We start from the raw sequence: 24,165 nt of genomic DNA, 5'->3' as shown, positions 1-24,165 counted from the left end.
CGCTTTATTAACGACTACAGTATTGTGCCATTCCTTTTGCGGAACCTATAATTAAATAAACTGAAAAGATTTATATGGTGCACAGAGTGTCTGCCTATGTAGAGCAGGAACAGACCTATAGTTACTGATCTTACCTTCCCCTGAGACACGGCACTGGAATCTAGCAGATTGTCCTTCATTGGCAGAAGTGTTACGTATTGGTGTTATGACCACAGGTGGTGACAGTGGGGCTCCAGTGTCAGGGGAAACAACTTCTGGAACTGAGGATTAAAAGACATAGCAAATATATGTAAATTATGTACTTATAATTCATGTGAAAATTTTTTTTCATTTGTTTTTATTTACCTTCCACGTTAAGTGACGCAGAACTTGTGGCTACTCCATAGTCATTCTTAGCTTCACAGTTGTACTGAGCTGCATCCTCTGGGAAGACTTCAATGAGCAACAATGTGTGCTCATTTCCCTCCCTCAGGAACTTACACTTGAACCCAGAAGACAGGGCCTGAGTGTTCTTATACCAGGACACCTGAGGCTGAGGAATTCCAGTCACCTCCACAGAAAAGCGTGCAGGTTTGCCAGCCTCAACAGAAAGGGGCTGCAAGTGCCTGATTATCTGAGGAGGCTCAGGGACTAAACAATGCAAGAATGTATAAGAATTAATAATAGATACACAGAGACAAACAAGAACAAACATTATGAATCAGTTTTGAGATCAAACTCACTATTGACATGTAGGGTTACAATACTCCTGTTCTTTCCAGCAATGAATGTGTATTCTCCGGCATCGCTTCTGTAGGTTTCTGTGATTGTCAGGCGATGATTTTTTCTAATAATGGCATAGTTGAAGCGTTGATCTACAGAAAACTGGATCTCGACTCCATTTCTCAGCCAGCGTCCCTCAATGTCATCCTCGTTGACTTCAAATTCAAATGTAGATCGTTGTTTCTCAAGCACCTGGATTCAAATTTCAATTAAAAGGACATTGAATGCTAAATTTAAATACTGAACACTGTCAGAATTTAAATATTATTTATGACAGCTTGGTACTTACAGTGATTTCTTTCTCGGCAGGTTCACTTATACGCACATCCTTGCCCTCAACTATGAGGTTGGCCTTCGATACACTTGATCCAGCAACCACAGTGTACTCTCCGGCATCAGACATGCGCACAGTTTGGATCATAAGACGATGCATGTGTCTCTCTGTGGAAACTTTGAACCTAAATGGTGAAGATGATATCTCCATCAGGACATTAACTTAATAAAGACAGATTATTAATGTCAAAGAGCAAAATCGTGCATGGATGTGGAAAACCATTATATTGAGTACCTTTCAGATATTTCAAGTTCCTGACCATCTTTCATCCATGTTACTTGGACATTGGGCTCAGAGAGTTCACATTCAAAAATGGCCTTCTTCTTCTCAGTAACTTTAATGTCCTTGATGTGCTTGGTGAACTCAATGACACGAGCTTAAATTGATCATGAAAAAAAAACCTTGATCAGAATTAGCCAAAAATAAATAATAAGAAAATCTGAATAATGAAGTAAATATTACCTTCAACAAAAAGATTTGCGGCTGTTTCAGCAGATCCAGCCACAAACTTGTACTCTCCAACATCCCCAAAGTGAACATTTCGGATAGTGAGGGAGTGAGTGAACTGTTTGGCGCGAGTTTGGCATCTATCACTGGACCGGATTTCAACTCCATTCTTCAGCCATTTGTAGGTGATGCCTTCATAGTTGACAGTCACCTCAAATGTGATGGTGTCCTTTTCTTGTGCATTCAGGTCTTTGAGCATAGATGTGATGAGGATAGCTGAAGGAGAGGGAATAAATATTTGACTCAATTCTAATTGTTGTTGCTATTGTAAGTACATGTCTGGTAGGCAATAAAGAAAGCAACTACAAAAACAATGACATCAAAAATAACTTACGGCTAACTATCAGTGTGGCAGAGACTTTGTCATTTCCACACACAAATGTGTATTCGGCAGAATCATCTCTGCTGGTATTCATGATCTTTAACTGATGCAGTTTGCCCTGCACCACAATCCTGAACTTCTCACTCATCTCAATCTCAACTCCATTTTTCAGCCAGGTGGATGGAACATTGAAATGTGAAACTTCACACTCGAACGTGGCCACATGGGTCTCTGGAACTTCAATGTTCTTCAGGGGCTTTGTGACTCTCAAAGCTGAAACAGTCATTGTATGGCGTTAGTGGTGTGTATAAGACACTAGACAAGTTTAGGTTGGTGACTTAAAATCTATAAATCTTAAAATTTTATACTTACATTCAACATGTAAATATGCGCTGCATTGTAAATGTCCAACTACAGCTGTGTACTCTCCATCACTGCTTTCTTCAACATTTTGAATGACCAACTTATGTGCTTTCCTTTCGGACATTATCTGAATATTGGCACTAGGTTTCAGTTCTTGGTTTTTGAACATCCATTTAACAGGTATGTCATCGTGGGATAAACTCAGCTCAAAAGAGGCAGTTCCATTCACCAGGGAAGTCACATCTTTTGGCTTTTTCACAATCTTAACAGCTGCAAGAGAATTAAATAACATATTTGTTTTTTTGTTTTTGTTTTTTGTTTTTTGTTTTTGTTTGGGGGGGGGGGGGTAGTGCAAATTTTATGATTAAGCCAAATATTAAACTTACTTTCGACATTCAGTCTGGCATTAGCAGAGAGTTTTCCAAGTTTGAATCCATAGACTGATTCATCTTGGGAGTTGCAATTCTTGATCTTTAAGGTGTGAACCAATCCATCTACTGTTATCTCATATTTGTCACTGGGGACAATTTCTATTCCATTCTTGATCCACTGGGATCCTTTCACATCTAAATGGGTGAGTTCAAGACTAAAGACTGCCTCTTGGGTTTCGGTGACTGTTTGATTTTTCAGTGTCTTCTTGATCTTCACAGCTGTGAAAGACATTTGTATTCAGTTACACACATAGGAAAATATGATCAGTATGAAAAAGTTACACATATAGGAAAATATGATCAGTATGAAAAAAAATTCAGCCTTCAAAACAGTAGTAAAAGTACCTTCAACCCTAAGGTTGGCAGATGTCTTGGAGTTTGCTACTTGGTATGTGTACTCTCCAATATCTTGTGGTCTTGTGGTAACAAAGACAAGTCGGCGGACCGCACCTACATCCTCACTCCTGACATTGTCACTAAAGTCAACAGAGTGGCCATCCTTAAGCCACTTGCCTTCAGAGGAAGGGTTAGCAACCTCACACTCCAGAACAGCAGTTTGGGATTCTGCTACAGTCACATCATGGAGTGGTCTGTTTATAGCACCACCTAGTGTAAAACGTAACCATGAGGCAATATCTGTGCATCAACTTATCAACATATTTGATATATTTAACATATGTATTTAACATATTTAACAAATGGTGAAAATCATACCTGACACAGTTAGTTTTGCACTGGATGACTTTTCGCCAGCTGCAAATGCATACTGGCCCTCTTCATCCTTCATGGCATTGATGATGGTCAGGCTATAGCGTTTCCCTTTGGACTCAATTTTGTATTTGGGTCCAGCCTTAAGAGGCTGATTTTTGAAGGTCCAGTAAGGATCTATCCCGGTGTGGGACAATTCTACTTCAAAAGTGACATTCTGAGTTTCAGTGCACACACAGTCCTCCATGTGCTTGATGATGCTGACCTCTGTATGACATAAATATGTTTGTTAATAATAATAAACCAATTAAATTTACCTTTAACCAAACCCAGAGAAAGATTTTATATAAGTTCCTTTAAAGAAATACTCACTTTCAATTGTCAGTTTACAAGTTGTTTCCACTCTGCCAACAGCCATCTTATAGCGTCCTTCATCAGAAGCAAAGGACCTGTTCAAGACCAGTCTCTGTTTGGTCCCTTTGGCAACCATCTGGATTCTCTCACTAGCTACAACGAGCTTGTCATTTTGGTACCATTTCACTGAAGTAACATCAGAGGCAGAGATTTTAGCTTCTAACACTGCCTTCGTACCCTCAATAGAATGGACATCCTTTAGAGGAGTTATGATTTCAATTGCTGTGAAAAGGGTGAAAAAGAAAGGTTACATTTCTGCATTCTCTTTCTGTATTTTAGATTTCAAAAATGCATCGGGAAAAGGGGGGGGGGGGGGGGGGGCGTACTTTGGACAGTCAGTTTTCCAGTTGTAGAAATGTCTTGAATAGGAACAACAAATGAGTAGATTCCTGCATCATCCCTGTTGACACTTTCAACTAGAAGTTTGTGGACAAGTTTGTCGATGACAATGTGAATTCTGTCAGAGGCAGAGATGGGCTGGCCATTTTTCATCCATGATCCCTCCACATTTTCTTGAGAGAATCGCACCTCCAACTGGGCAATGTCACCCTCACAGATTGTCAAGTCAGAGAGGCCTTGCATCAGAGTTACAGGGCGCACTGATACAAGACAAAAAATACCATTATTTACATATCATGTATAATCAATATTAATATTATGTTTGAAAATACTATAATACTATTTTTTTATATCAGTATATTAATTATATTCAAATTCTACTTACATTTCATTTTCAGTGTGGCGCTTGTCTTCAGATCACCCACTTTAAAAGTATATTTGCCTTGGTCTTCCTTCCTGACATCTTTTACAGACAAGGTGTGTCGGCCACGACGAGAGGATACTACATATTTTAGGCTTGGTGTAATTTCTTTGTTCTCAAAGTACCAGGTGCCTTCTGCATCTTCACGCGACAGTTCACACTCAAACTCTCCAGAGTATGTCTCAGGCACTTCCACACTCTCTAAATTTTTTAGCATTTCCAGTGATGCACCTGTATAACAGATCAGATGGCAGATTGACCAAAAATTCAGAGATGAATCTGAAAATGTGAAATTAACTAGCACAAATGAGTGTATGCTAACCTTCAACATAAAGTCTGGCAGTGGTTCTTATGTGGTCATCATCAGCTACAGCACAAGTGTACTCGGCATCATCTTGCATGTTGATTATCAGAACGGATAGGAAGTGCACCTTTCTGTCCGAATGCATCCTGTATTTGTCTCCAGAAAAGATTTCAGCATTGTTCTTCATCCATTTGACCTTGACAAATGGCTCATTTGTCTCACATTCAAAGGTTGTCATTGTGTCTTTCTCTTTAACATAGGCATCCTCCAATGTCTGGGTAAAAGATAAAACTTGCTTGCCTGCAAAAAAAGGAGAATTTATTAGATAAAGTACTTTCGATATCAATCAAAATCAATGATCACAAAACTGATTTATAAATGACAAAACATACCTTGCACCAACAAGAAAGCATGGCTTGAGGCCTCACCAGCAATGTTAATGGCTTTGACCATGATACTAGCAGAATCCTCAGCTGAGACATCTCTAATTACTAATTCACAGACATGGTCCTCGGACCAATACCAGTAAACACGATCTGATTTCTCAAGTAAAATGCCGTTTTTGAACCACTGGCACTCTGGTTCTGGTTTACCAACAACCCTACAACGGAAGCGAACTTCATCAGATAGTGAAACTGTCTGGCTCTGAATTCTTTCCAAGATCTTTGGAGCCTCCATGCTAGGAGAGAGAGTGACTTTCTCAGGTCTGATTGTTGGAATGGTAAGTTTGCCTTCCTCCTCCTCTTTCTTCTTTTCTGCCTCAGACACCTCTTTGGTCCAGTGCATAAGTTCATCTTTTCTCTTCTTTAACATTCCTTCATAAGACTCGTCCTTCCTGCGAGACTTCATCTCAACTGAGGATATGGCTTCATAATAGCCCTCTTCAGTCCTGCGTTTAAATTTGCTTCGCAGCTCTTCTGTCTCTTCTGTGGATTTTTCATGAACAACTCTCTCAACCTTCCTCAGTCGGACCACCTCTTTTGCTTGTGAAGCCTCTCCAGGTTTATCTACCTTCACAACATCAAAAGACACTCTGCCAGGTTCAGGTCCAGGTGCCTCCGGAGCCTTCATCTCAGGAGCACGGCGCAATATTGACCTAAAGTCTTCTTTCTGTTGGATTTCGAGTTTGACAGTGTGCTCAGCTGTACCCTCTGGGTTCTCAGCCAATAATTTGACATCTCCAGAATCATAGGACTTACAGTCAGTGATTTCCAAATAGTGAATGCCATCATAGTGTAGTCTGAAACGTTTGCTCTTTCGAATGAGCTGTCCATTGAGATACCAGTTAACTTTGGGAGTGGGGTAACCGGTCACTCTGCAGCGATATTTGGCTGCTTCACCCTCAAATACTCTTATGGGTTCAGGAAGCAAGACAATCTCAGGCTTGGTCTTCTCACTGATGTCATCCCCAGTTACTCCAGAGGGTCCGCCCTCATGGGCAATTCGCTCCATTTCATCCATTCTCTGTACTTTTCTTCCCTCTGGCAACTGACTGTCCTCCACAAGACTCTTCTCATCTTTCACAATTAGTGTAGCAGAAGTCTGATCAGCACCAAAATTGTTGGTAGCTCTACAGGTAATGACGCCACTATCTCTGGAATAAGCAACTTCATAATCAAGACTGCAATAGCCAAACTCATTGATCATACGCAACCTGTTAGCAGCTTCCAGCGGCTTGCCATCATGGAGCCACTCAACAACCATAGTTGGGTCTCCAATAGGGGTCAGTCTGCACTCAAAGTGCACAGGACCGAATCGCTTCATCCTGACTGAAGTTAGCTTCTTTTTAAAGTGTGGCTTCTGTTGCTTTTCTTTGTCATAGAGGTCACCCTCTTCCCACTGTTCCTGACCATAGCGAAGATGCAGTGGTTCAATCTCTGGTGGAGCAACATCCTTAGCCTTATATGTTCCTTTGGGAATGATGAGTCTTCTTTCTGGTGCAGGTTCTGTGTACTCTACCTCCACATTGACTCTGCAGCGAGTGGTATCCCTACCAGCTTTGTTTATAGCTGTGGCTGTGTACCATGCACTGTCAGAGCCGGAAGTCTGAGGAATCTGGAAATGTGCCTGTCCCTTGGTACCCTCAATTCTGTAATACAGTTTTTGAATTTAACATATAAAGTACAAAAAAAGGAAATAATTAAACAACAATCCAAAGTAAAGTAACATACTTGATGTGAGGGTATTTATGAGGAGAGATGATGTCACTGTTTTTCAGCCAGACAATGTCAGGGAGGGGGTTTCCAATGGCTTTTACTGCCAACTCAACCAAACTTCCTTCCTTAACACTGATATTCTTTAGCTTTTCAATGAACTGGGGCCGGACCAAATTTTCCTTTGCTGTAACACATAAGATGAGAGTTTACACAATGTTCCACACCACTAAGTCTAGATCAAATACAGTTTTTTTAGAACAAAAAAATGGTTTACCTTCAACAGTGAGAGTCATCGAAACAGTTGTCTTTCCAGCTCTGTTCTGAGCAACAACCGTCCACTCTCCAGAGTCCTGAGGCATGGCAGGAACCACAATCATTGACTGAGTTCCATCCTCCTTTACCACAATCTTGTGGGTATAGTCATTGACCACTTGTTGTCCTTTGGTAAATATAATAAAAGATAAAAATTTACTTTCTTTTTTCTGTTTTCAACAGGTAAGAAAGAAAACAAATAACCAAGCAAAAAAATGAAAGCAAATACTACTGTTTACAAGTTTGGGGTAGAATTATTTTTATTTTTCTTAAAGAAGTCTGTTATGCTCACCAAGACATGGCATTTATTTGGTCTTAAATAAAGTAAAGAGTAATATTGTGAAATATTACCATTTAAAATTACTGTTTTCTATTTGAATATATTTTATTGTAATTTATTCATGGGATGGTGAGGCTGAATTTTCAGCAGCCATTAGAGTGTCACATGGTCCTTCTAGAAATCATTCTTAATAGGCTGATTTGGTGTTTAAGAAACATTTCTTATTATCAATGTTGAAAAAAGTATAAAAAAAAAAAAAGTATATAAAAAAAATCTTTCTGACCCCAAACTTTTGAATGGTAGTGTAGCTTTAAAACACACTTACCATTGTGGAACCAGTAAGTTTCGGGCATAGGTCTTCCAACTACTTTTAAGTCAAACCTTGCAGTCTGTCCTTCAGAACACCTGAAGGATGATGGCTTCTGTACAAAAACAGGCTTATATAGTCTCTCTAGTTGACTCTCATCAGTGTCATCAAGTCTGCGAGCAGGAGAGCGGCTAACAGAACGAGCAGGAGAACGTCCAGGGGAGTAGCTAGTTGAGCGAGCAGACATTGGAGATGTAGACCTAAAATATTAAAAGTGTAAATGTGTAAACATGGACAACATTATCCTAAACATCTAATTACAGAACAGCAAAACCAGAGAAGGCAAAGGCAACTCACTGGACTCTTCTCACAGCTTCGGCCTGAGGGTAGTAAGGCTGAGCAGCTGCAGTGGACTCTACATAGAGCTTTCCGGAACTGACAGCATTACCCTTCATATTGCTAGCAAATGCAGTATAGATGCCCTCATCTTCTGGCAGCACCACTGGTAGGCGCAGACTGGCTCTTCCGTCTTGTAGAACCTCCATCTGATAGCGGCCTCCATGCTTGATACGCTTGCCATCTTTATACCAGGCAATCTATTTAACACAAATGATATAAAATTACTTGTATACATTGTGCTGCTGTAAAAATACTGCTTTTCAATATAATTACCATCCATTCATTACCTTTGGTAATGGTGTTCCTTCCATCTTGCAATGGAAAGTAACACCCATTCCTTCCAGAATTCTGTAGCTTTTGACAGGAGTGCTAAATGAGGATCCGACAGCCTCATGCTCAGCAACATTCATGACCATCTCCTCACCATCCTCAATCACCAGCTCTCGGTAAGTTATTTTAAGGATGCGGATTTCAATCTCTTGGATTATTTTTCGTTCAATAGCAGATATTTGAAATTCCTGAAGATAATGGAATGTTTACATATTTTATTTTCATTTTTAGAGGTATTTCTTAGTATGCAAATGTTTTATGTGATTTACAATCTCATTACAAAAATGAGTAAAATCACTTTTCCTATATAAAATCGTACCGTCTCTGAGATGAAGGATTTCATCATCTGTGTTTGCTGAGCCATTCTCCTCTGTATGAGCTCTTTTTCATATTCACTTACAACTACAGGGGGCACATCTGCAACTTTGGGCTCCTGCACCATTGCTGTCACTTCCGTTACATATGTCACATCCTGTTTCTTCATATAGGTTTCAAACTCCTCTGTAAATACATTATGGCATGATGGATGGATGTTTTTTTTTGTTTTGTTTTTTTGTTCTAAGCTTTATTTTATTGTGTCACAGTTTATAATAAAGTCACAACTAACCTTCTTCAAACAGGATTGTGGAAGCAGATGCCTCTCCGTGTTGGTTCTTGGCAAAGATGGTGTACTCTCCAGCATCATCGGCAAATGTCATAGAAATTTCCAACTTGCATTCCCCTGTATCCTTGTTATGACTAACTCTATATCTGTTAAATTACAAGGAAAGTATGAGCTTTCTTTTTCACTATGTAGACCAACTAGATCCAAAGTGTACTTGCTCGAAATCTATACCTGTATCCAGTAGTGAGTGGAACTCCACTCTTCTTCCAGTAAATATGGGGCTTGGGGCTTCCTCCGATCTGGCACTCAAAGACAACACTGCCTCCCTCGACCAGCTTCTGAACCACTGGCTTCTTCACAAAGAAAGGAGCAACAGGTGCTCCAGTGTCCGCAGAGACCACGCTTATTTCAGACTCTTTGGCTTCAATGACAGTCCTTGTTTGAAACACACACACACACACACAATGTAATTACAACAAATATTAAAATGTGTTACCTTTTGGCTCTACTCTTTTACTAGTTAAGGTCCACCAGTCCATGCTCTTGCCCTTGTAACTTACTGTTTCTCCTGGACAGTTATCTCCTCTCTGCTCTCAATCTCCTCTGACACTGTAAAAAAATATATATATATACCATAAATATTTTTTGAGGTTGTGCTTTTATTTTCAAACAATGATAGAGGTGAGAAGGGATATCCTGGGTTTTTTTGTTTGTTTGTTTGTTTGTTTGTTTGTGCTTTTTGATCAAAGTCTGTTCATTTAAGATTTTCAACCTTGGGTTCAACAGAGATGCAGATGAGGCGGTAGGAGATTCTAATTTATGGTATTGTTTTAAAACATTTGAGAACTGATTGTTATAGCCTTATTACAGACCTACATATAAAATAAGCATCTTTTTGTTCTCCACAAAAAAATTCATACACAGAAATTTTATTACAGTACAGTATATAAAATGTACCTTTGACAAGAAGGTAGCAGGAGGTGCTGATAGTTCCAGCCTCACTGGTAGCAGTGCAAGTGAAGCGGCCACTGTCTTCAGCAAAGGCCTCACGGATCACCAAGCGGGCATAGCTGCTTTCATAAGTTATCTGGAAGTCAATGGAGTGCTCAATTCTGTAATCTTCTCTGAACCACATAATAGCTGGGGTGGGGTGGCCTGAAATCTGGCACTCCAGAGTGACAGACTCTCCCTCTGTGACAGTCACATTCTTCAAACCCTAATGAACAAGACACCAATTTGTATTTAGTGGTTCTTCAAGTGATTCTACAAATCAGCAGCATTTCATCAAAATGCTAATAAAACACTTACTGCTATCAAGGTAGGGGGCACTACAGGCTCTTTGATAGCTGAGGGGATCGCTGCAGTCTCAACAACCTGCAAGAAAAATCAACATTTCTTTACTAACCAAGTGACTCTTGAATGTTGTCGAGTACCACAAATAATGCTAAAAAAGAAAAGAGGTTGAGAAAAGAACAAGTTTGAAAAGAATATGAAACAAACAAAAACAAAAACATTCTAATAAAGATTAGGTGGAGGTGATGAGAAGAAATCCTCAGTATATAAGATGGAATCTGTAAGGAAAACAGTTAGCTTTGAGGAATCTTTCTGTAAGTGATAAGCCAACCAACCAAACAAGACTCCATAAGATGAATAACTGATATTAAGTCAAATGTTAGCTTTGCGAGTGGGCAACATGTTAAACTACAAACCTTTGTGTCCCACTCTTCCCCGGCAAACGAAAGACCTATCTTTCTGTGTAACTCTCTGTCGAAATGAGTCTGATATCTCTCTGCAGTGTCTCTAAAAGGAGGAGGGGTCGGCTCTGGGGTCACACGAGTCTCCACAATCTTATGTGTTGGAGGCCTGACAGGCTTGATGATCTTTTGAGCAGCAGTTGATGAGGATAACTCTTTTTGTAATGTGGCAATAGCAGAACCTGCTATTGAAACCTGACCAACCCAAAAAGAGCAACATTACCACAGAATATCAAAAAACAAGTTCACTTTTGTTTAGCCACACAGAGGGGAACAATCAGGGAACCTTTAGAAGGATGGCAGGAAAAAATTAATTAGTTAGCAATTTCAGATAACAAATACTCAATGATATAATTACTCAATGGTATGATAAGAGGTTGATGGACAAACTAATGGATGGATGTTATGTTGAAAGTTATTGTGAAGTTTGTATATTAGGTATTGAGGGTGGGTTTTTTAGATTGGTCTGGATAGGCGGCACGTGTTAAAGGCTAGTGATAAAAAGTTAAAATAAAGTCTACCACAAATGGACACACAAATTCTGAGACTACTAGTGAAAATGCATACATTTTGCATTTTATTATTTTATACAAAAACTAAATGCACTTTAATTTCAGAATGTATAAGTATTTGGTATGCAATGACTTAAAACTGTGCAAAATATTAAACATTTATTCATTTTCATGTTTTATATTTTATATACTTTGATTTAAAAAAAACATTCAAAATATTCATAGTGGTCTCAGATTTTGGAACCCATTGTGCATAAATATACGGTTGAATTCTTGAAACTGTGTTTCAGGCAAGCAGGAAAAGAACTTAAATTAAAAGAAAATAGAATTCAGATTTTTTTCAAGTGTTTCATACAAATTTGTTAATGTTTTCTCTCTCATTATCCTCTTTCCTAAATATCTGAAAATCTAGGTACCTTAGAAAGGGGAATTTCACTGCTTGCCTGTAATCACCAAATCTTACCTCATAGCTATGATCTGGTTTTGGTACAGTAACTTTTGATACTGTGAAATGTGGAAGTGGGGATGGTGAAAGGTCAGTCTCCACCTTGGAGCTGACCTCAGTAGCTCTTTGAATCTATTGCAAATCAACAGAAGAATATTTGAATGCAAATAGACTAAAAAAGTCATGTTCATGTTTCAGCTTCTGTTAAATGCTTCTAACCTGGGTGACATGTACACTCTCAGTAGTAGAAGTTGTCATTTCAGTGGGGATAAGCAACAGCTCCTTTTTACTTGTGACCTGTTGCTTAGTTGCTAGCATTTCCTGATGTCTTATATCAGCCTCTTCTTCCATCTGAGCCCCTTCAGCATGCGTGGGCTTTCGTATACGTGCATGACCAACAGCAGCTAGCACAGTGGCAACGGCTTCTGCTTTTTTCCCATCACCCTGGCAAGAGCAATCACTGATCAATATCTATAATACATGTATAGACAGAATCCATTCTCATCTAAAAAATACAGAGCTTGAATACTGTAAATGAAAAAAAAAACAATATGGGACGAAAGCTGGGAAATGCACCACCCAGTGAAGTTGTCTGCTAAATGTTAGTGTTGAAAGATGTGGAAAAAGAGATAGTTTGACCTCCGTTGATTTAAGGGTAACATTTACGTGGGCTTACATTTACATTCCATCTAAAGAATAAGTTAACATATTTATATTCATCTAACGCTACTTTTAGAAAGTTTTACAAAAACTTTCACTTAAAGATTTAGAAAAGACAATGTTTTGTCTTCATAATCAAAATTATTTGTTGACAATTGTTCAAAATAAGACCATAAAATCAAATTGTATTTAATCACTCAACCTAACATGACTGAAAATGTAACCTTTCAAATGTTGCCCTTAACCACAAAAACAGAAGGTGCTCTCTGAAAAACAAAGTTAGTGAATGTAAAACAGGATAGAAGGCATTAGAATTGTGGCCAACTGAAATATTATTCTCTTAGATTCTACCTCTGCAGTTGATGAGATCTCTTCAAAGGATTTCTCAATAGTGGTTGAAACATCAATATTGATTTTATGAGTTGTCACAGTTGTGACTGATTCCTCTTGGATTTCCTTACATGACATCTAGGAACATGCGGAAAGAAATCTCTAAATTGTTGTCTAAATGTAAAAAAAAGTTTACATTTGGAAAGGTAGGAGAAGGTGGAGAAATGGATGGAAAAATGGGCAAGTAAATTCTGTTATTGTTGTCCTATAAAAATCTTTGTTGAGTCAGTGGTAAAAATAAAAAACTAGGAGTATGAGGTTTAGATGGGTGACAACCACAACACTTTAAGACCAGACTACCTGCTCATTTTGAGATGTAATGTGTTCTGCAGCTATGCCGGTTTCAACACTGGGCTGATCTACAGAGCCACAGAGCGGCCCACGACTACGAGCCTGGTCCACTGCCGCCACCACAGTGGCAACAGCAATACTTTTCTCATCCACGTTTTTCTGCTCCTTTTTCACATGCAAGTAGATTTGGGTTGCAAGATGTTGTTAGAGTTAACATTACAGGCATTTTCACCGAAAAATAAACATTTGCATGAGATAGACACTTGCAGAAAGGAAGTGGTGGCACCACTAAACAAGTCATTCATGACATGCAGAAAGATTGGAAGCAAGTTTGTCTAATGGGAAATTCTTTACCTCTTTTACAACTCCAACTTGTTGCTGAACAGAAACAGAGCCCTCCCAACGCTGTTCCATTTGGACATGGGTAGAAGTCGTCTGAACTTGTGTTGCACCGGCAATCATGCGGGTGTAGCTGGCTTCTGAAGCATACCCCGCTTGTTTCCATGGGGGTAGGACCTCAGAGGCCTGTGTGACCTGTTTGCGGGTCATCACAGGGGATTTGACTGGTCTGATTGGGGAAACAGACAGTCTTGTAGATGGAGACACCGCTCTGAAATGAAATGGAAAAAGATACACTCTGTTTAACTCTTTCCTTGTTTCTCCAGTGCATACATTATATATTCTTATAGTGTTATATCCTAACATGCTATTTTTTGTGAAAAAAAAAAAAAAGGTTTTACCACAAACCTTAGCCTTTGGATTAATGAGAGCTGGGAAACTTGATATGTACTGTTTATTCTCATCTAAAAGCTTTTACAATTATTAAACGTGCCGTTTTTATAACCTCATTAACTACATGGAATATTAGTATTAGAAAATTAATTTGTCACACAGCAGGAGATGTTTAAATGTAACTAGAAAAGGTAATGTTTAAAAATGAAAAGCCTAAAAGAAATGACCAGGACAACCAGTAAGAAACACACTTTTCCTTATATCCATTAAAATGTTAAACTAACATCTTTTAAAAAATATGTATTATTTATTGTTAGTTGTACAAGTAGTAGTAAACTGCAAGACACAACTGGTCATGATGTCAACATGGTAAACGCCATAAGGGTGTGATTCACTCTGGGTAGAATAAAACAGCTTATAGGGTCACTAATTTGACTGAAATCTACATCAATCAATCTAATGTGCGCACACATCATTTTAATCATTTTCCCAAATTGTTACTTATTTCTTTATGAATAAACATTTTGTAATGTGGAATAAATTACAGAATCCAAAAAGAAATATTTTCTCAAGAGTAAAGTCCATCACTTTGAAGTTACTACTTTAATGCTATCATCAAATCAACATAGGTTTAGAATCAAGTCCACTTAAAAATATAATATGAATTGTCTACACATGTAAATCTGGAAACTTTAGATACATTACCTGACAGGAGAGGGTGTCGGGCCCTTAACATGCCTCACAGGAGAGGGAGACTGTTGGCGAGCTGCTGACACTCTAGTCACTTGTGAAGGGGGGGATTTGGAGGTTGGTTTAGGGGGCACACGAGGTGGAGTCTTATGTGCCAGCTGTTGGGTCACAACCCCACCCTCTACGTGCATTTGCATCATGGCTGTGGCAGAGGCCTCGTAATGAGCCTCCATCTTCTGTTAAAAGAAAATAATTAACACAGTGATCTACGGGGTAAAATTCTGTTGCGGCTAGTTCACAGTCACTCACCTTCTCTACTCTAGTCTGACGAGTCTGTGAAATCTGAGAGGCTGAAATGATTGTTTTTGACTTCTTTGCAGGTACGACTTCTTCTTCACCTGTGAATCATGAATGAATTGCTAGTTGCGACATCTATAAAATAAAAATAAAAAATGATACACATTTTTACCAGCTAAAAATCTTACCCTGAACAAGCAACTCTGCAGTTGAAGTTGCACGTCCACTGCTGTTAGAAGCACTGACAGAATAAGTTCCAGAATCTTCTGGGAAGGCCTCGGCAATCAACAAACTGTAAAGATCTCCATCTTGAACAATCTGAAAGTCAGCAGAGCTCTGAATCTCAGCTCCCTCTCTGTAGAACTTCACCACAGGTGCAGGGATTCCTGTAACTCGAACATCCAGTCTCACTTGGCTTCCTTGTCTCACAGTCATACTTTGTAGTCTCTGAATGAAGTTTGGTGGCGCAGTTTCAGCTGCAAATTAAAAGATGGTTAAAAACAAGTAAATTTTTTGACTTTTAACACAACAGTAGGCTATCACATTCTCTCTTAAGGCCAATTCACACTGCACCAATGACCTAGCAACGCAGACAATCATCAGATTACAGTACATCACTTGTCAGGCATTCCACAACTCCACAAATGTCAACATGTTAAATCAGCGAAAACAAGTGCCGACCATGCTAACAGAAGCTGACAGGGGTAACGTTATTGCTGTCTGTTGCTGCTGTACTTGCCAGTGCAATTTGAACTGGCCTTTATACTAATTATATAAAATTTATATAAATATATATATTATATTAAAAAAAAAATGAAAGCATTATAGGCACAAATACAAATTTACTTTTAGAAATGGTGTTTTTGAAAAAAAATGGTGTTATTGTTTTGGCAAGTTTACTGTTTAAATTAAAACATGTATGAAAACTTGTGTGATGTTCCTTTAAAATAACATTTAAATAGATGTCATTATTATTACTATTATTATTTTAAAGTACATTTTACTGTGCAATTTCTTTCATAATTACTTGAGTTAGACTGAACTTTTATTTTGGTGGGTTGCAGACATTTGAGTTTCTGTGTGTTTTAATAAACTATTATTATTAGGCCTACTTGAAGTATACTATACTCTACTGTGCAATAGTAATATATTTCTGTTATAATTTCTTCACGTTATACCGAACTTTTATTTTGACAGGTTGTCGTAAAGACATTACAGTTTCTGTCTGTATATGAAACGAATGAATGACGATAGTTTTATCAAATGAAATGGTGGAAATTTTCGTTAAGTGACTCTCATACGATAAAGTTCACATGTGTAGGCTACATCATGTCTCAATACAGTGAAACACTGAAAACACCACGAGCGTCACGCGTGCTTCCGTGTGTGTAGTGGAGCACGCATTGAGCGCTCATTTAACTTTAATATTCACAGACACTAGTCCATATCGAGATTTGATTCATTGTACAGCCATACTTTGGATTTATTCATTCAAAAATGGCCACATTCCGTGACGCTCTGCTTTATACAGCAAGTTCCATTTGCGACTGGAGTCCGCGATTCGATCCGTCCCTTCGCAAACACAAACGGGGTGAATTTATGAATGAAAGTGTGAAAGTTCTGACACAAAACGAAGTTGTTACGTATCCTCACGCTTTTTTTAAGTGGGTATACGGAAATCCTCGGCCTTTCCTACTGGGTACGGCCATAGACTGTAAAAAATATGGACAAAGCGTCTGTGACGTCACCCATTGACTTTCTGAAGAACGGTTTTGAAGCCGTTTATGGGGGGTATGGGCGGCGCCATCTTGGGAAATCTTGGGAAATCCTAACCCCGCCCACCTCTGACACATCGCGCGTCACTCAGCTCACTGTGCTACTCCGGTCATCTTTGTGTATATTTTAGGCAACGAAATATGTTATAAAACACCATACTAACTCTTTTCGTTTTCATTTAAAGAAATCTTAAACATTATAGCCACACAAATGTGGTTCAGGCAACGCGTATTGATTATATTCACTGCACATAACGTTTGCCTATTTATAAAAAAAACAAAATATAAAACACAAACCTGCCTCTTTTCGTTTTAAATATAATATAAAAATATTAAACATTTTAATATGGTCCAGGCAATATGTGCATTTGTACTAAACAACAGATTTTGCAGTAAATAACATTATAGATCATCTTCGTTGTATTAAAATTTAAAATGACAAAACTCAACCCAGTCTCTTTTTGTTAAATTTCAGTTTTAAATTTTAAATAGGAGACAATGGAACAAACCAAAGTTTTCAAGATATTTTATCTAATTATCAAATAATTCCCTCCATCAATTCTACTTTTATGTAAATGCTACGTGACTTTTAGGGCCTGCTCACATATCGCGTCTTTTGCGCGCGCAAGTTCGTTATTTCAAATGTAGCCGCGCGGTATGCGCGCTCATAATGGAAGCGACGCGGTCGCGGTGCGACGCGCTCGTTTTTTCCAAGCGCGTCCGCGCCGCATCGAGATAAAAACATCTCAACTTTTCAGAATGCCGCAAGCGCACCGCAGGTCACGTGACAAGAACCAAGCTTAGCAACGACAGAGCCTCCGAAGCGCAACCACCTCGAGCGCTTTGGAAAAAGGAGAACGCGGCGCGCCTAGCGTTTTCGACGCGTTTTTATGCGCGATATGAGCGCCGACGTGTTTTATAATGGGCGCGCGCTGAACATTCGAGTTGCATTTGAACCAGAGCCCGTCTAGACATTCTCTGATTTGAACCATAGAACTGGAGCGGAGGGCGTTACCATGGAAACGGGGCGGCAGCTCAACTGACACAAGCTCCGTCTCTCACTGTTGTTTTCACTACTTTCAGGTAAGTTTAGTCCCCAAACTTACACAAATAGTACATACAAATGCTTCTGACACATTCTTTCATGTAAATGACACGCTTCCGTTGAATATTTACTTTATAGAAATGATTTAGTGTCTTCGGGAAAAGTCCGCTAGCATCTCTTTTACTAGCTAACGTTAGAGGTAACGTTAGGTTAACTTGAGCTGTAAGTGTAGACTTTTAATCACATCTTATGTGTAAATTTTTGATAGTTTTGTAAAGGTTTTGCTGGCAATTTTTCAACTGTGTTTTCACGTGACGTCACACGACTCACACCATTATAGGAACGCCCACCTGGAGGGCAAATGAAAGGGGTGTTATAATGCCATTTGTGCCTAGTATTAACATGAATGTCACACAACCGCTTAAAGTCAGTTGAATAACCGATACCGATAAGTCTTTACATTTGAAATCGATAACTGCAATAAATCTAAATTCAAATTTTGATATACTTTAAATGCCTGAATACATAAACAAAAGGCTCACCATTAAAATCCATGTCCCAAACATACAATACAGTAGCCTAGTTTGAACCAGTTTAAGATTCCTGAACTTTTAAAATTAATTTTATAATTATATGGTTAAATCTCTCTTTATTAAAAAATGGTAACTAACACTTTATAATAAGGTTCATTTTGTTAGCTTTAGTTAACATGAACCAACTATTAGTGAACAATTACTTCTACAGCATTTATTAATCTTAAAGTTAAGCTCAACATTTTTCTAAGACATTTTTAAGATCCAAAGTTGTATCTGTTAAAATTATAGTTAATGCACTGTAAACTAATATGAACACATATTTTATTAACTAACTTTATCAAAGGCTATTGCTCTCTGTTAGTTCATGTTAGTTAATGCATTAACAAATGTATTTAAGTAAATGTATCTTATTGTACAGTGTTACCAAAAAATCTATTGCCTTACAAAAAAAATAAAATAAATATCTAAATAATGCAAACAAGTCATTGGATAACATTGGGCTGCATATAAAGAAACAAAATGCATGTGCCATGGGTAAATAAAATGGAATCGCCTCACATATGAGCCTGATAAAAATGCTTTTTTATTGCTTTTCTCATTTCCTTTTTTGCTTTTCAAGGCCGATAAACAAGAATATAACTTTTACTTTTCTTTGTTATAATATTACTATTCTTTGTTATATTTACAGATGACTGTGGTGAAGATGGAAGAGGCTTTCAAGTGCATAATCTACATTAGCCTACTAATAGAAGTGTTTTAAAGTAGTGTTAAATTAAATTCAAAAGTAGCTATTTTTATTTTATTTTGTTAATTTTTTAATATTCTTCCACTTTTTTGTGTTGAAATATGTTATGTATAGCTTTTATAAGCAGGTAATCACTGCACCTGCTTAGCCTTTTTAATGTAAACATCCTTTATTGATATGAAAATACACCAAATTGGATAAAAATCACACACAAATCATTTGTGTGTGTTTATTAGCTCCTTGTTTCAGGTGTAGAAATGTTTTATGTAACTGCAACAGACATGCTTGGATATGAGTGTATGTTTTTATTCTATTCAAAATATAATAAGTTACCGATTTATTATTTTGCACTCCTGACATAAATTAAGAGATGACTGTCATGGATCTGACTTTTATCATAAACAGTGGTCAAATATCGAACCTGAAGTCTTAAAATCTTTCTAAAGATACATGATTTGTCCCGATCAAGTAAGAGTGTGACATTTTAACATGCAGTGAATGTAAACAACAATAATCTGGGTCTTCCGGCGATGCGCTGCAGGTTAAGGAGTTAAACATTAGTGGTTTCTAAAATGCTGTTTGAACGTTTAAATGCAATTAAAGGTGTATAATTACATATAACACTTACATATAACAACACTTTTGAGACCCCCAAGCAACCCTTAGCTCCTTTGCCCCCCATGTCCCCTACATTTAAATCCCCTGTCAATACAGCACTGCCTTGCAAGCACTGGAAAAGGTGACACACATTCCTTTCCATAAATTCTTCAAGCAATGACAGCCTGCATGTGTAACAATAGCCTACCACTGGATACCTTTACCACTTTCTATAACAAGTAACAGTCATCAACTTTATGAGCCGATCAGTTAATCCACATATTTGCTTACTGTAGCTCAAGGGTGCCAGCACGCAGTGGGAGAATTCATGACTCTACTACAAATTAACTTGTAATCACTATAATCATTAACAAATGAGACAAATTAATATTTTATTAACACTAATTTTAGTAGGCTAACTATAGCATTTTGGAAGGCAAACTTACGATTATAAACATGTTTAATTTTTTTTTTTTTTCTGGTGGCAATAGCTCAAACCAAGTTACTGGTTATTACCTGTAACCAGCAGTTCAGCAGTGCTCGTGGCTTGTCCAGCGCCATTGGTGGCTCTCACAGAAAATCTTCCGCTGTGTGCGGCTGTCACGGCGGGGATCATCAGAACAGCGCGGCCATCGCTGAACGAGATCTGAGCGCCGGGCAGAGCGGCAGCAGTAAGAACCTGGCCATCACGAAACCAGCTCACCTCTGGAACTGGATTGCCTGTGGGTAGAGTTTTATGTTATCATAATATAATAAAATATTTTATCTAGACAAATACAAACATTTCTTAATCTGTAATCAAAATTCATGTCCCCTTGGTGGATAGAAAGATGGAGCTGGGGCCCCTTGTTGCATAGCTTATAGTATAAAATTTAGGTTTTCATTTTAATCCTGACCTGAACATGCATATGTTACCATATTAATGCATTTACATCTTTATAATGACGCTTAAACATTGCACAGTGAAATAAATTATTTACTTGCTCAGACTAATTTTAACATTATTATAATAGTTGTACTTATAAACAAATATAAAGAAAAAAATAAAATAGCTAAATGTTTTACTATCCCTCCCACAAATAAATAAAGCGATCAAACAATAATGGCTGGATCTCCTACAATGCTGCTACAGACCCCAAGGTGAAAACCACTTATTCAGATAAATTCATCAGTGCTATGTAATGAAAACACTCTGTGGAGTTATGCAAATAAATACAAACATTCCTTTAACTAATTTCATATTGCAGCAAGTGGTAACATTCTTACCACTAACTTGAGCTTCGAACGTTGCAGCACTACCCTCAAGTGCCACAACGCTCTGAAGCGGTTGTGTAAATGTTGGCGCCTGTGTTGACATGGTGGAAGGCACCCTAAAGGAAGACATAAAATAAAATTATAGTTTTGGCATGGAACCCTGCAAAAAACTTAAAAGAATATAATATCTTAAATTCAAAAAGAGAACAGTATTTTTAGAAGCTTCTAAACAGACTAATCATTGGTGTGGTCCCTATCAACCTGTTAGAACCTGGCCTGTCACTTGAGATTTAGTGGCTCCATTGGGTGTTAAGCCAAACATTTGGGCCTCATATCAACTGACAGCTCTTGAGACATGACAGTAACAACTGGTGCCTGTAGCCTGCAGTGAGCTCTTTTTCTGGCATGACGCATAATTTTGAATAGCCCTCCAGTTATAACAACCAGACAGGTCTGTATCATCAAATCTAAAACTAATCTAAATAAGTGGCTTATGCATCTTTATTGAACTTGTGAGTCAATCTCAATGCTGGATTGAAAAACTGGTCCTCTGCCAAGCAATACTGAGATGTTATTCATAAACACACTGCATAATCACACAATCTCTTAAGGTTTAAAGACTGCATTTAACATGAACCAGTCTCGATTGTCTGGAGGATAAAAAAGTTACTTTGAAGAGAACTAGCTTATAATTAGAATTTAAAATGGCTGACAGGAACTACTGGACACATGACCTTTACCTAAAATAGAACAACACAGACTGAACAAAATTCAGTTATAGTTCATGTGGAAATAATTATATTGTTGTAAACGTACTATTACATTTGTGTATAATCAATGTTAGTTACCCGTATCATAAATAGTTTGATATCATTTAAGTTTACATATTTAAATTCATTCAAATAAATCGAAATGAAAACTTAGCATTGCTCCGAAATATACAACCACAACGTTTTTTTTTTTTTTTGCACTTTAAGAGACTAACAACTCATGTTTCATGGAGAATAATTTGACTTACATTCTCATTTATTAAAAAAAAAAAAAGAAATTAAGAGTGATAAAAATAAATTATAGCCTCATATGAATGGTTTTACCATAGCAATAATTCAAAGGTAACCAGGTTCATTAATATCGAAAGTTCAGAATTAAACCTTAAGAACCATAACTTGAAAATAACTGTAAATCTGCACAACAATAAGGCAGAAGTTTCCAGCAACCACTTTAAGAAAATCCATTTAAACTGCAATAAATGTTCATAAGCTAACCAAACCCAGTGTCACAAAAGGCATCCTCTAAAAATAGTCAGTATCCAGCTTGATTGACAGTCACCATGTGGCACATAGCTGGAGGTGCAACTGATATCTCTGCTGCTGATTCCCTTAAAAAGACATCATGGCCCAGCTAGGGCACCACTCTAATGCTATCACAGGCTATTCTTGGCTTTACTAAAACCACTGCACCATTTTATAACCTTCAGCTACGAAAAGTCTTAGGACAAAATCAAATGAATATTCATTCAATTTGATAACATCATAAGCATAAGTAAACATTGCCTTTGGCATTTCTACTCTGTTAGAATCACACAACAAAGCATCATTAGAAAGCACTGGCACATGGGTACAAGAGCACAAAGCATACTTACTTGTATCCAAGAGTGCCTTGAATTGGAGGGACGAATCCCAAAGGGCTTTGTCTTCTGAAACAATGTCCTTATCCAGATATGATTTCAGAAAACACAGTGTGAGAACGGATGAGCCTCGAAATATCCCAAAAAACAAAACTACACAGGGTCTTAACCGTGTAGTTTTGCTTTTTTCCCTTGCAATCCCTACACCCGAGGCAAGGCTGGGAATGCTCCAACTGCTCAGAAGTGTTAACATGGTGGTTTTACTTTATATACCCCTTGGCTAATCAGCATCATCACTACATTGCCATGCCCCATTGGCCATCCCCCCATGAGGCATCATGGGAGGTAGCAGCCATTTTATGAAAACTCACACCTGTCACCTACTTTACTTAACATAACGCAGGACTCATTATCACAGAGTGTCTGAAACCCCCGTACCTAAAGAAACAGGAAAATGCCCCTCATAAAGAAAGAAATCTTCACTAGCTTTATCTCATAAATTAATCACTGTTACAGCATGTTGATCCCCAAGAAGTGAAGAACCAAATGGGGGAGAAGGGCTGTCACTGTCACTCAAGCTCTGAGTCTGCATGATAAACGTCTCCAGCTCAGATCACAGGCAGTGTTCACCCATTTGTTTTTCTTTTGTTTATTTGTATAGTGAGGCAGAAGTGACTTTTAAACTTTGTGAAGAAAAGAAGTTACATTATGAACATTACCATCATGGTGAGATCTAGTTGGTTTAGCAGCAAACTAAAACTGACAGAGAAGACCAGCATGTTAAAGATAGGCAGTGACATGTAAGAGTGGAATGCATGACTAGCATTGACAAGGACTTGCATGAGTTGACTTTTCAAATGCTCCTTTGTCTGCATTCATAACATACATACACACATACTATTATGTTGATAATCACATATGGGAGTTATTTAATAGTATGAATCATGATGAACTTGATATTTTTCCCCCACATTAGGGAATTTCATCTCTGTAAGCTTTCAGCAACAAGCACTGAAAAACAACATAGACACAGCTGTTTTTCAGTTGTTTATTTTTAGTTCAGAATGTGATTATATGACATTTATTGGTATTGTTTAATGGTCTGAATAGTTTTTGCAAGTCAACGTATACACAAAATAATCAGTTGCAAGCAGTAGTGTTACAGATATTATCCATTTTTTTAATAATTCACAAAGAAGATAAGGCTCAGTGAACTCTGATATCCAAAGTTTTCCCATAAACAGAATCTGTGCCTGTGAATGCAAAGAGTGATATGGTTTTCCAGATCCTTATACATCCCATAATCAGTGACCTTTATGGTGGTTTTGGCCCCTGTTAAAAATATACATACAAATAATCATTATTATTGTATATTTTGTAAGATAGTCTCTAATAGTCACCTAGGCAAAACACATCTTTCTCTTTAGTCATCCGGCAAGTACAGGGTCAAAAATCCGATGTATTAACACTTCGTTAACACTTTACATTAAGGCTGCCTTTGTAAAGGGTTCACAAAAAGGTG

At 37.9% G+C, this 24,165-nt stretch overlaps 2 protein-coding genes across 2 annotated transcripts in view; both read right to left on the bottom strand.

Annotated features, from left to right (window-relative positions):
* ttn.2 (titin, tandem duplicate 2) overlaps positions 1-22,797 on the bottom strand; it is a 164,393-nt gene extending 141,596 nt beyond the window's left edge. The window contains exons 1-39 of the mRNA XM_079880510.1: positions 22,659-22,797; positions 21,029-21,132; positions 20,279-20,482; positions 15,253-15,540; positions 15,077-15,165; positions 14,783-15,003; positions 13,700-13,955; positions 13,355-13,510; positions 13,016-13,132; positions 12,224-12,448; positions 12,023-12,136; positions 11,003-11,242; positions 10,602-10,667; positions 10,251-10,509; positions 9,854-9,902; positions 9,525-9,728; positions 9,297-9,439; positions 9,009-9,190; positions 8,647-8,877; positions 8,318-8,556; positions 7,979-8,220; positions 7,336-7,500; positions 7,077-7,245; positions 5,298-6,994; positions 4,924-5,205; positions 4,566-4,832; positions 4,168-4,440; positions 3,800-4,063; positions 3,434-3,694; positions 3,065-3,325; positions 2,675-2,938; positions 2,298-2,558; positions 1,938-2,198; positions 1,559-1,819; positions 1,331-1,472; positions 1,052-1,220; positions 723-954; positions 346-630; positions 135-260 (exon numbers count right to left, since the gene is read on the bottom strand). Of these exons, the coding sequence (XP_079736636.1) occupies positions 135-260; positions 346-630; positions 723-954; positions 1,052-1,220; positions 1,331-1,472; positions 1,559-1,819; positions 1,938-2,198; positions 2,298-2,558; positions 2,675-2,938; positions 3,065-3,325; positions 3,434-3,694; positions 3,800-4,063; positions 4,168-4,440; positions 4,566-4,832; positions 4,924-5,205; positions 5,298-6,994; positions 7,077-7,245; positions 7,336-7,500; positions 7,979-8,220; positions 8,318-8,556; positions 8,647-8,877; positions 9,009-9,190; positions 9,297-9,439; positions 9,525-9,728; positions 9,854-9,902; positions 10,251-10,509; positions 10,602-10,667; positions 11,003-11,242; positions 12,023-12,136; positions 12,224-12,448; positions 13,016-13,132; positions 13,355-13,510; positions 13,700-13,955; positions 14,783-15,003; positions 15,077-15,165; positions 15,253-15,540; positions 20,279-20,482; positions 21,029-21,119 (9,256 nt within the window). The 5' untranslated portion in view covers positions 21,120-21,132; positions 22,659-22,797. The remainder of the gene's footprint in view (positions 1-134; positions 261-345; positions 631-722; positions 955-1,051; positions 1,221-1,330; positions 1,473-1,558; positions 1,820-1,937; positions 2,199-2,297; positions 2,559-2,674; positions 2,939-3,064; positions 3,326-3,433; positions 3,695-3,799; positions 4,064-4,167; positions 4,441-4,565; positions 4,833-4,923; positions 5,206-5,297; positions 6,995-7,076; positions 7,246-7,335; positions 7,501-7,978; positions 8,221-8,317; positions 8,557-8,646; positions 8,878-9,008; positions 9,191-9,296; positions 9,440-9,524; positions 9,729-9,853; positions 9,903-10,250; positions 10,510-10,601; positions 10,668-11,002; positions 11,243-12,022; positions 12,137-12,223; positions 12,449-13,015; positions 13,133-13,354; positions 13,511-13,699; positions 13,956-14,782; positions 15,004-15,076; positions 15,166-15,252; positions 15,541-20,278; positions 20,483-21,028; positions 21,133-22,658) is intronic.
* The window catches only part of ccdc141 (coiled-coil domain containing 141), a 39,657-nt gene continuing 38,150 nt past the window's right edge, over positions 22,659-24,165 (bottom strand). The window contains exon 29 of the mRNA XM_079880512.1: positions 22,659-23,975. Within this exon, the coding sequence (XP_079736638.1) occupies positions 23,958-23,975 (18 nt within the window). The 3' untranslated portion in view covers positions 22,659-23,957. The remainder of the gene's footprint in view (positions 23,976-24,165) is intronic.

The sequence above is a fragment of the Squalius cephalus genome (genome assembly GCF_949319135.1).
Source record: "Squalius cephalus genome assembly, chromosome: 9".
Taxonomy (NCBI): domain Eukaryota; kingdom Metazoa; phylum Chordata; class Actinopteri; order Cypriniformes; family Leuciscidae; genus Squalius; species Squalius cephalus.
The sequence above is the reverse complement of the archived record's forward strand: the minus strand, read 5'-3'. Positions and strand labels throughout refer to the sequence as shown.